At 34.1% G+C, this 12,524-nt stretch overlaps 1 protein-coding gene across 6 annotated transcripts in view; it reads left to right on the top strand.

Moving 5' to 3' along the window:
• Positions 1–12,293, top strand: part of LOC110036913 — a 116,523-nt gene extending 104,230 nt beyond the window's left edge. For all 6 annotated transcript variants that reach the window (XM_020741466.1, XM_020741469.1, XM_020741467.1 and 3 more), the window contains 7 exons: positions 743–814; positions 1,141–1,234; positions 1,307–1,358; positions 2,225–2,353; positions 2,444–2,561; positions 4,250–4,329; positions 11,251–12,293. In XM_020741466.1, the coding sequence (XP_020597125.1) occupies positions 743–814; positions 1,141–1,234; positions 1,307–1,358; positions 2,225–2,353; positions 2,444–2,561; positions 4,250–4,329; positions 11,251–11,677 (972 nt within the window). In that variant the 3' untranslated portion in view covers positions 11,678–12,293. The remainder of the gene's footprint in view (positions 1–742; positions 815–1,140; positions 1,235–1,306; positions 1,359–2,224; positions 2,354–2,443; positions 2,562–4,249; positions 4,330–11,250) is intronic.
• Positions 12,294–12,524: the final 231 nt, after the last annotated feature.

The raw sequence follows: 12,524 nt of genomic DNA on the forward strand, positions 1-12,524 counted from the left end.
CTTTTGTCGGAATTGACTGCCCCAGCCCCCCCCCCCCTCCCCCCCATTCTCTCACCTATCTATATATTTGTTGCTTGTTGTTTAGGGTTTACTTTTGTGGTTTTTTATTTCAGATTCCTTGTCGTGTTCCTCTCCCTCCACTGTCACACCTCTTCCTCACTGCCTCTCGGCTGCGGCATCTCTTCCCCACCGCCTCTTGGCTGTCGAACCTACTTGAGAACTCCTTCCAGGCTGCCACAGCTGCTCTAGAACCACTTCTTGTTGCCACACCCTTCCAGCAACTCACCTACCGCCGCAACCCCCTCCCAGCATCATCCTTTGCTGTCGCACCTCCTCCCAACCCCCTTTCCTACCCCCAGCAATCTCCCCTACCACCGCAACCCCTCCCAGCACCCTCCTTTACTCCCTACCGCTAGTCTCCCTTGCATAGTCCTTGCTTTTGCCTTTTTTTCTCAGCAGCCTTCTTAGTGTGACCCTAAACCTCTTGAACTTCGCCACACATGTTGTCTAGCCGGAGTTCATCACCTTCACCCTCGCCTTAGGATGTTGTCTTATATATGTAGTGTTTATTTCCTGTTTGAAGAGTCGTCTCTGTAATCGATTTGAATTTTGGCAATAATATTTTCATTTCTATTGTGGTTTGGGTTTACTCCGGTGTCATTCATAATTATCTTATGCTTGACTTAAATTAATGATTTGTTTTTTTGGTTTTCTTTCATCTCCTAAAAAAAATGTTTCACAGGTTCTTCCCTCTTTAGCTTCTACTCGTGCATACTTTGATTTCTTTTCTGAGAGAGCTGATCGAGAATCCCAGGTTAAAGTCTTCTTTTCTATGAACATGATTTTCATTTTCCTTTTATTTTCTAATTGAGTAAAGTGCCAAAATATTCCCCTGATTTGTTTCTTTTGGCCAATTTAGTCCAGAGCTTTTAAAAATGTTAAATTAGTAACCTAAATATTTTAATATGGGCCAAAATAGTCCTCACCGGGGACTATTTAAACTCATATTAGAAGGGTCTGGGTACTAAATTGAAATTTTTATAAACTATGGGACAAAAATGACCCATTCAAAGAGTTAAGGGACCATTTTGACACTTTTATCTTTTTAATTTATTTTTTTTGTTTTGACAAAAAAAACAGGAGCTAGAAGAAGCTGAAATTGAAATAGATCTTCTTCAAAAAGACAAGGCGATGCAAGAAGTACTTGGCAATTTAAAGGAGGACTATATAACTTGTAAAATATCTTGAGCTTCCATCTCGGATTTTGTTGACACCAAGCCTTGAACTGTTTCTGTTAATTCTGCAGATGATAAGGATGATAACCGTCTTCAACAAATAAAGGATAACATCCAGTCATTGTAAGTCTGATTATTATGGAAAAAATGAGCTATTGAAATGTTGATATGTAAGATGCTTTTGAATGCTTGCAGGCATGCTCATGCCTGGTCTGTGCTCTAATTTATTTGTCCAGGGTTTTGAGGACAGCTGTTTAACCTATTGATATGCTTTAGTTAAGTTGTCGGGAAGTTTGTTTCTAATTTTGCTATATTAGTTTCTTCTTCCTCACTGTTCTTTTTTCTTTTATTCTATTTATTTTTTTATTTTTTTAAAGTAGTTTTATAGGGTAAGCATAGCACTCAACTACTTAATTTTGCTATCCGTTATTGTTTCATTAATAACAATGTATTGTGATGTTGCTTATGCACGTGCACTTTTGCTCCCATTATTATAATTTTACTTGATGCATATTTGTCCTCGTTACTCCTATTATACTTTGATTCCTGACAACCTCACATTATTTAGTTCATTGCATCTATAACATATGAATTATCCAAAACTAAACAATTAAATTTCCCCAAGTACTCTTTGATGTAGGCTAATTGTTTTGAATCATGGTGGTTTTTCTGTTAAGTGGTAAGATTGAATGCCATTCAGAGTAGTTTTCCCTGACTGCCTCGTGTTATTGTAAGAAATTTTTTATACTCTATCGTTCTGTGATATAGTTTGTTGGGAGCGTCCTAGTAAATCTAAATCTACAGTTTTGGCAGAAGATTATTTGTACTCTTCTTGTCCATGAATCTTCACACTCCGCTGCCATATTTATTTATATTTCCTTGGAAATCAATACTTATGTTGCTTTACTACAATTTGATTCCACTGCTTGCTTCAAAGTTCTCGTCTTGTTTTTCATTTTTTATTATTTTTAACTTCCATCTATTTTTAGAGAGCGTTCCAAACTTAAAGAAGAAGTTGCAGCCCGTTTGCAAAAGAAACTTGTCATGAGACATGCTCGTCAAAAATTTTTGGAAGAAGTAGCTTTAAAAGAAATGAAACTTCTGGAAGAGCTTGATAGGTTTGCCAAACAATGTTCTATTAAAATTCCAGAACAACTATAAAAGCTTTCATCTTTATTTAAATTCTTTTATCCTATCATCTCAACCAGGGAAAGGAAACAGGAATTGGAGCAGGAGATTGAGAGACAACGGCAATTGGAACATGAGCGTGCTAGGACAAGGGAACTTCAATTTGAGCTTGATATGGAAAGGGAAAGGCAAAGCCAGGTAACCTTATTTCAAATTAACTAGCACTTCAGTTTCTTAGGTTTGTAGTGGAGATTTTGGAAATTTAAAAGACTACATATTGGACATATTGGCTGCGAGCATTTGAAGCGAAGACGTCAATATATTGAGTTTTGATGCTTTAAAGTTTTCTTTTTTTTTTCATTTCATAATTTTTTTTGTTTTTAATTTTTTAGTTTTTTGCCAGATGTAACACATTTGATAATGATTTCTAGAGGGGGATGTATTCACTAATGCATTTTACCTCATCAGGCTTGATTTACTACAACTAATTTTTTTATTCAACTCTTAGATTTTCTCCATCACTTATTTCCAGCTCTTTGATTTTTAACTATTTCTTTTGTCCCTTATTTGTACACTGTTAATTGGAACAGATTTCGTTGATTTGATTTTGACAGCGCTATTGTATAAAGGCGGTGTTGAGATTGTTATGACTTTTGAATTGTTTTGCCTGCACAAAATATGCTTCATTCTGTTGCTTCCTTTTTTTCAGCAGTCGAATCCTACGACACATATTTCCAGCTATATAGAATATTGGGTGGAGGTTGTCTTCTATGTCGTATTTGCATTGGCAATGCTCAAATCTAGTGTTATGTCAGAATGAGTTGGAAAGTTGCTCTTGCTGGAATCCAAGCTGGATTGAAATTTGTCCTGATATTAACGATTCTGATAAGTTATTTATTTTAGGTTTTCTTTCTAAGTTATGAACAGGACCCTGAGATACACTTTATGATGAATGAATGCAATAATATTTTATGTTTCGCTAAATATTTGTGTTGCTTTGTAATAACTTCACGAGATACTTTTGTCTTGCACCGACATACGGCCTAGATCAAGAAATTGGTGATTTCTGGTTTTTTCATCTAAACTAATTTTGGATTTATTTTTTGCTTGTGATTGAGAGCTTCTTAAGTTCATTAAATACCGATTTTCATTTTTGTGGTGTGAATGTTAATTCTTGTAAAATTTTATATTGGTTTGTTAAATTTTAGATTGCGTTGACTTTTATATTATCATTTGGATTAAAGTGTTTTTTATTTGTTTGCATAAAAATTAGTTAATTTTTTCCTAAATCAAAAATTGGGAATCACAAATTGTGATATTTTCTTTGTTTCTTTTTTCATCTTAACCTTATTTTATATCTGTGAATCCTCAGCCTTAAGTCATTGGTGTAGGATGTTGATGCTTGTAGCTTCTTTTGTTTCTTTCAGTCTTTAACTTATCTATTTTTGGTATCAAAAGTTGGACTGCCGCAAAAAATGTTCACTATTTGATCAATGCCAATCCGAGGGCTGGACGTGAAGAGTGAATGGTTAGAAATGTCATCACTTAAGGTTTTAAGCTGGGGATTTAGCTTCATAGATTAGCAAATATTGGGCCAAGAAAAACCATACTATAACTTACCCTTATCTTTGTCATGGATGGGAATGCCATCAAAGCCTGTACTTATTTCTCCTATGTAGGCCTTTGGTATGAAGCATGCTACGCATTTGGATTCCCTACCTGGTCTACCTTCTGGTGATTTTGTTTGTGAAATATTTGATTTACTTAGTACTGCTGCTTAATGAAGTGAGAAAATTAAAGAATTATGATATTTGGAGTTCATACTTTTGGACTGCTTTCAGTTCTATTTTGTGAGCATTACCTCACTACAATTGCACCTTGTGCAGCGAGAGCTTCAAAGGGAATTGGAACTGGTGGAATCTGGGGTTCGGTCATCTTGGAGGGACTTCTCTTCTAATTCTAGCAGGTGAATGTTTGGCTGATATTGTTAAATGTTTATGCTCAAATACGAAATATTTACTTTCTAATCATATGAAAATTTTGATGATTGATAATTTTATTTGTAGACAAGGTTTATTTGATTATGAGTTTGTTTATTTTATCTTAATTATTTCTTATGCATTTGTTCTATTAAAGATTGATTTGGTTGGGCAATGTTTGTCTGCTATGCTTGCAATTTAGTATTTTTCTGGACGAATGATGTCGCCTGCTGTTATGTGCACTTGTAGTCTTGCATGAAAAATGTTCTCAATATATTTTACAACACCTAGAATTTCTACTTCCTGTTTTCTTGTATTAAGAACATCCTCCCTAAATGCTGATGCATTGCTTGAAACTTGATGCTTATGGCACGTTGAAAATGTGTGAAGGGAAAGGATGAGACTGCCTGGTTCCAGAAAAAACAGGATTCAAATGAGGCAGGATCTATTAGTAGGAATGCGCATTTGATTGTTTTGGATTGGTTTGAATGACAAATTTGCAAAAATTAACTGGTTTTGGATGTCCAAATATTTGGGCAAAACCGTCCAAAAAAAACGTTAAACCGAAGCAAACTAAACCACAATTTGGTTCAATTATTTTGGATTGGTTTTGAATTAATTGAAATTAGCAACATTTATAATTTATTTGTAGAATTTATATATATTATGTAAATTTTGATGCATAAATTATAAGCAATATGCATAATTAAAATAATATAATTAGAAAAGCAATTGGTTATTTTCTATTTTTTAGAATTTTCTACTATTGGAAATTTCTGATTTTTTTTCTTTCTCGTGCACATAGATTTTGTTGCTTTCATAATTTGGTGGCCTTTCCCTACTATTCATCCTGTAAATGCTTCTTATATAATTGAAATTGAATAAATATTTATTCCTCCCAAACAACAGAGGAGGTGACGCTAATCATTGAAGCTTCAACTTTCTCCCACTCTTAACTGAAGCTTTGGCCTGCTCCCACTCACGACTGAAATTTCTTTGGAACTTCTTGCGGGGAACATGTGATCGAGGATGCTTGCGAAGTGATAGCTCACCGAAGGCGTCGCTCGTGACCCTTCGCTTATGATGTGGTAGTCTCTTGAAGACGCTTCGAAGGCGTGATCAAAGGAGCTCCTGGAGGCTACTTTTGTCTTTCCCATCACAATCGAACATGTGATGGATCTTCCGTCGCAATTGAATTAGTGATCAAAGCGCTGCGTGTGTTTTCCTCAAGGTAGTCACCGATAGTGCTTTTGCTTTCGAAGTAGTCTTTGCCTATTCCATTTTCTCCCCTTTGATTCTGATGATGTCGTAGAATTCAGTGATAATTACCGATGTTCAAAGAAATCCTACCTCATATATCGGTTCCAGCAATGCCAAAACCATTTCACCTCACTCTGCTGCCCCCATCATGCATGTATCTGTTGATTATTACTCTCATAATTTAGTCCCGTATCTTGGAGTTATAAAACTCAATAGATATAACTATCTCAAGTGGGCTTAATCTGTAAAAGTAGCAATTAGCCGGAGAGACAAAATATGGCATTTAACTACTGAAATTTTGAATTTGTTGTTGGTGACCTTAACTTTAAGAAATTACTATTCGAAAATTATTTTGTTATGATTTAGCTCTTCAGCTCCATGAATCCTGCCATCAAAACTTCAAAATACCTCACATATTTCTTCCTACTGCTCAAGATATTTTTGAGGCCGTTCGAGATCTTTATTTAGACACAAAGAAATCTTCCCAAATTTTTAATTGAGAGCTTGAACTTGGAAATCCAAGCATAATAACTGTAATTTTACTACCTTTTATAATGAGTTAGTAGCAATATGGCTAGAGCTTGATCAATGTTATGATAAAGTTTAGAAGAATTCTAATGAGTATGCTCATCATAAGAAGAGTGAAAAATGATTGGGTCTACATATTTTTAGCTGACCTTAATCAGAGACGAATTCCAAGGTCACATTCTCTAAAGGAAACCACTGTCCTCTATGAGAGAAGTTTTTATTGATAAAAAAGGGCAAAAGAAATCTTGGTGTGTGGTTTGCAAAGAAATCATGACATACAAAGGAGACAAGTTGGAAGCTTCACGATAAACTTGTAAATTGAAAATCAATATTCAAACAAAAATGTCGAGTTTATCAAGCCACTACTGAAGAAGCTAAGGAGCCTTATCCAAACTTGGATGCAATCCCTTTTACCAAGAAACAATTAGAGCACCTGTAAGAATTGCTTCTATCTCCAAAATTGACCGGACTTTGTTTTGTTATTTAGTATGGAAGGTTAACTCTCTAGTTACGGTGCTAGGTATTATTCCTAATTTTGTTTATTGTTGGATAGTTGGTTCTGTTGCAACTTATCTATAACTCATTGCTCTAATTTGTTCTCATCTATAAATCTTGTGCAGATAATGAAGTGCAAAATTGTTGATGGCTCCTTCTCGCTAGTTGTTAAGATAGGAAATGTTCGACTTACTCCGTAGTCAACTCTTTACGTTGTCCTCCATGTCTCAATTTGTCTTGTAACTTGTTCATTAGTAAAATTATCTGTGACCGTCGGTATAAAACAAATTTCTACCCCTCTTGTTGTCAGCTTTACGGTTGATCACTAGGAGGATGATTGACATTATTAATTAAAAAGATGGAATGTTATTTTAAAGATGGACTTGGCTGAAATAGAAAATATCAAAGTACTATTTTAATTATATTTTTGTTTCCAATGACTGATATTATTTAATGGCATTATAGTTTAGGCAATTCTAATTTTTCAGTATTTAAAATACTTGTTTCTCGGTTAATTTTAGAATAAAAATTTGTTCTTTTCAATATAAAGTTTATCAATTTACAGAACATCATCGTGCTTCTTTTTCTCCATAAATCACAAACCAATTGCATAGTTTACTTTGATTCATAGAGACATTTGGAACATTTACAGATGATCACACAAGATTAAGTTGAGTTTATTTAATGAAAGAAAAATTTGAGGTAGAAATAATTCTTAAAACATTTACACCATGATACGAACATAATTTTGGAAAAAATATTGAAATATTACAAAGTTATAATTACCAAGTATATTTCAAAAATATTTTGGGTCAATTATTTTTGAAAAAGAAATAACTCATCAAATCTCTTGTGTCGATACTTCACAACAAATTGTTGTGGCCAAAAGAAAGAACAAACACTTATTGGAAGTAGCTTGGACAGTGTTGTTTACCAATCATGTGTCAAAATATCCTTATTGTGAAGTTGTTTTTTCTGCTACATTTCTTATAAATAGAGCACTCAATAAGATTCTCAATTTTGAAACTCGTTTTAATTTTTGTAAGATTAATCAACAAATTGACTCTCGTCTTCTTTACATTTAAAGATATTTGAGTGTATTGTATTTGTTCACTTCTATAATCATAATTAAGAAAAAACTTAAACCCCAAGTAAAAACATATGTTTGTAGATTATGATCTCACTTAAATGGGTTATAGATGTTTTAATCCTATTTTTAAAATACCATGTTACCATGGCTATCATATTTTTTGAATTATAGCTTTTTTAACGCATTATCTTTAAAGGGTATAAAACAAAGATTTGACTACTATTTTTCAGGATATTTTTTCAAACCGACGATGCACAAAATAATACTTCCTCAATCTTGATTTTTCATCTTGATCTATATTATATATGGAGAAAATGGGTTGAGACTTTTAGATAATGAAGACGATTTTGGCTTTCGTATAGTGTCATCTCATGATATTCATAATTCTATAACTAATAAAGAAGAAATAGAAAAAAACTACGATATTGGTACCATTTGATATTGTCTACTCACGCCAGAGGAAAAGTCAAAAGAAATTGCACTACCCAGAATTCATGAACCATTAATGCAATACCCTCTTTGAGCTTTCACCCCCTTTTCAATCCACTTCATTCTTTGATTTATGAGTCTTCTAGTCCTGAACCTGGCTAGTTCTAATTTCAGGTTTAATGATTTTAGTCTTCTCATTTTCGTTTGTATGGGAGTGAGGTTTGCACCCAATATCCATTGTCCTATTATATGTCATAGGAAAACTTCTCACTCATTTTTTGTACTTTTACCTCACAGTTATTTTGTATGAAGATTCCTAATGCCGTGTAGGATGCTCTAAAAGTTTTTTAAGTAGAAGGATGTTGTCTTTGAGGAGTTGAAACCTCTCGAAAATATGGCACGTCATAATTTGTTGATTTATCTACAGGAAAGACAATTGTAGGGTGCAAATTGGTGTTTAAAATAAAGTATAATTTTTATCGCTCTCTAAAATGGTGCAAAACTCAACTAGTTGCCAATGGGCTCTCTCAGATATATGGTATTGATTACTTAAAGACATTCGCCTCAGCCACAAAACAAAACCTTATAGTGTTTTTCTATCACCTACAGCCATTTTTGATTGGCCCCTACAAAAGTTAGATATAATAAATGAATTTCTCAATGGGGACTTGGAGGAAGAAATGTACATTGACGCACCTTTAGGATTTAGTGAAACTTTTGGTACAAAGGTGTGCAAACTAAAAAAGTCTTTCTACGGGTTGAAGTAGTCACCGAGAGCATGGTTTGAAAAATTTACTTTGTTTGTTAAATGCCAGGGGTATACTCAAGGACAAGAAGGTTGTATGGAAGGATAGTAATATGGATTGTGTATGTGGATGATATAGTTCTCATCTGTGATGTGTATATGAGGTGATCAGTTTGAAGACTTCCCTCTCATTAGTTTTTCTGTGCTGAGAATTTAGGTTCTCTGAGATATTTTCTTAACATAGATGTTGCTCAATCAAAGAAAGGGATTGTTGTTTTCCAATGGAAGACTCAAGTAAATTGGGATGAGTTGGTCTAGGCTAGCAGACACTTAAATTGATCTCAATCATAAATTAGGTGATGGGAAGGAACGTGATACAGTAAATACAGTTCATATATCAAAATTTTCTGTGACAGTTGATATACTTTTACATGGCTAGATATTATCTTAACTGTGAGTATGGTAAGTAAATTTATGCATTCAACCTATGAGAAACATTTTGAAGCCGTTAATAAGATTCTCAGATACATAAAAATTGCACCAAGCAAGGGCATACTCTTTCAGAAGATCACAACAAAACATAGATGCATATACTGATGCAAATTGAGTGAGCTCAGTATTGACGAGAAATCTTTGTCTGGATACCATACTTATGTGAAAAATTTTAATTACATGGTGAAAAAATAAATGTGATTGCGAGCAGTAGTGTCGAGATCGAGCATAAAGATGTAGCTAATGGTATGTGTCAGATGTTATGGTCGAAGAGAATTCTTGAAATGCTAAGGATCTCGATAAAGATGTCAATGGTGTTGTATTATGAAAATAAGGCTTCCATAAAAAGCAAATCCAGTGCAACATGATCGCACAAAGCATGTGGAGATTAATAGATACTTCATAAATATGAAAATTGATTTTGGAGCTATTTGCATATCTTTTATCCTATGTAACAAATAGCGGATACCTTCAACAGAAGACTCTTTAGGCATAGTTTTGAGCAGTTTGTAAGAAAGTTGGGCTAAGAAGCAAATCCGGTGCAACCTGCTCACACAAAGCATGTGGAGATTAACGGATAATTCATAATAAAAAATTGATTTTGTGCACTTTGTAAGCAAGTTGGGCTAAGAAGCAAATCCGGTGCAACCTAATCACACAAAGCATGTGGAGATTAACGGATAATTCATAAAAAAAAATTGATTTTGGTGCTATTTGCATATCTTTTATCCTGTGTAACAAATAGCAAATATATTCACCAGGAGACTCTTTAGGCATAGTTTTAAGCACTTTCTAAGCAAGCTGGGTATGATAAATATATATGCTTCAACATGATGAGGTGTCAAACATTTAGGAAGTTTTTATTTTAATGTTTTTCTATTTTAGGTATTTTCTATTTTTATAATTTTCTACTGTTGATAATTTCTCATTTTTGTTTCTTATTTTAGCATTGGAGTTTTGAGGTTTTCTTAACTATGTGATCTTCCTTTGCCATTTCTTTTGTAAACATATCTTATGAAATTGAAAAGAATAATTATATTTTCCTTCTAAAAACTACAGTAACTTACGTGGATGTTCCAATTAAGAAGATGAAACGAAATAAAAAATGTGAACTGCAAAATGAGCTGTAATTTATCACTATTAAGTCAATCTTTTGGTTTTTTCCAAAATTTTGATTCACAAACTGATCTAAATATCTAAAACCAAATACTTCACTGATGAAAACCTAACATTTTGACGCTAATTTCAAACCCAAACAAGATAGTCCAAAAATTTTGCTTTAGTTTGATTTTTCTTTTTTAGCCGAATAATACATTCCCTTATTTGTTAGACAACTTACATAATGCAATATGGGTTTGTTTGAAATCATTGAGCTTGTTTAGGTATTTGAGATATGACAAATCACTACATATTTCTCATGTTTGACATTTTTCCTTCATGAATTCTGTCATCCAACAAAATAACTAACTGGAATTTGCACAATTGATTTTACAACTATTTGATGAGATTTCAGTCAAAATGGTTCTTTAAATAACATCAGGTTTAAAAAAAGGCCTGTTTGTTTTACATGCCTGTAATTTTGAGGTTCATTCCAGCATCTAATTTATCTTCCAAATTTTCTATGATTTACTTGGATCTTAACTTACGCAGCACATCGAATGTTCTATTGGTGTCATATTTGGATTTTCTGAAGCGTAGATTTTTCTCTACGTTGATGCGAACAGCACCAAAAATCTAAATTACTTCTAGTAAAGAATTCCATTTTGCTTTAATTCAATTGTTTTAGAGTTCTTTGTGTCTCTTTATAAATTCTGTCATTAATATCTTTCCTATTTATTTTGGTCTCATGTATAAATCTCTATTTTACAGTCGGCCGAGGGAAAAATTTCGGGAACGTGACAATGTGAGGTCAGGACTTGAGGGTCTAAGACCTGCTAGCAGAGGACATGAAACCGTTAGCTCAGTACAAACAGCTGGTTCCTCCTTCAACGCATCATCCACACCATCAATGGTTCTCTCTGGTTCAAGGTCCTTCTCAAATCAGCCTCCAACTATATTGCAGCCGAGGGACAGACCCGTCGAACGCAGCAATGCTACTTTTGAAGACAATCTCGAGGGAAGTAGGGATTCAGGTGATGCAAATAGCATTGGTGATCCTGAATTATCTCTAGCTATTGACGGGTTGGCCGGTGGATTTAGTTCGACATCAAGACGAGGCAGCAAGTCAAGGCAAATCATGGAAAGGAGAGAGAGGGAAGGGAGGCGTGAGGGGAAGTGGGAAAGAAAGCATGGTTGAGAACATGGGAGAACAAATCTAAGAAATAGCCTTGAAACACATCTTTTGCTGAAGATACGTTTCCATGAAAATCTTCTCAAGTTGGCATTCATCATATCCGAAGGAGTTGTCTGCAGCATGACCGCACAATGTTTTCCCATATGCTGAGCTGATTTGTGAGCACTTCAACTTTTCCCCTCATCGTTTTGATGTTATTGAAAAAATTGGAATCAGTATCAGATCTTGAATTTGGCCGATGGAGAGCCTGTGTCCCTAGGCTGTGTTTTGAGCTCAACCGATGTCCTGGAATTTGGTAGCTGTTCTGAAGAAAAGTTGAATGCATCCAAATTCTTGTTGGGCGTACCCAGCATATTGGTCGTTGGAGTCTAGCTTTGTATCGAAAGCAGCCTTGTAGATTCTGCACTTTACTTTAAAAGTCGTTCCTTTTCATGGCCTGTGGAGGATGGAACTTTTATCAGTGTGCCTGTATGGTGACATTATGTGAAGCTTGCATTTTATCCTGTGAGATTGCGTTATGAGTCTTAGACAATTGATTTAAATTCTGAACATTGCCTCTTCTATGATATTATATTGTATGATATTATATTGAAACATTATGTAAAGCTATTCCAAGTTAGACCTTGTTTTGATAGGAGCTGCATCATTTTATTAGTAAATGGTGGTTTTATATAAGTTGCCAAGTTGCCGTTTGCAATCATTTTTTATTTTGATTTTTTTTTTGTTTTATTTAATTTATATTTTTACTTGGAATGAAACATGTTTATTCTGTTATAATATAGTTGGCTGTCTTTAGAAACATCTAAAATGAAATTTTAAAAAATTGTTGCTTGCACTTGGTTGAAAGAAT

The sequence above is a fragment of the Phalaenopsis equestris genome, unplaced genomic scaffold (genome assembly GCF_001263595.1).
Source record: "Phalaenopsis equestris unplaced genomic scaffold, ASM126359v1 Scaffold212537, whole genome shotgun sequence".
Lineage (NCBI taxonomy): Eukaryota > Viridiplantae > Streptophyta > Magnoliopsida > Asparagales > Orchidaceae > Phalaenopsis > Phalaenopsis equestris.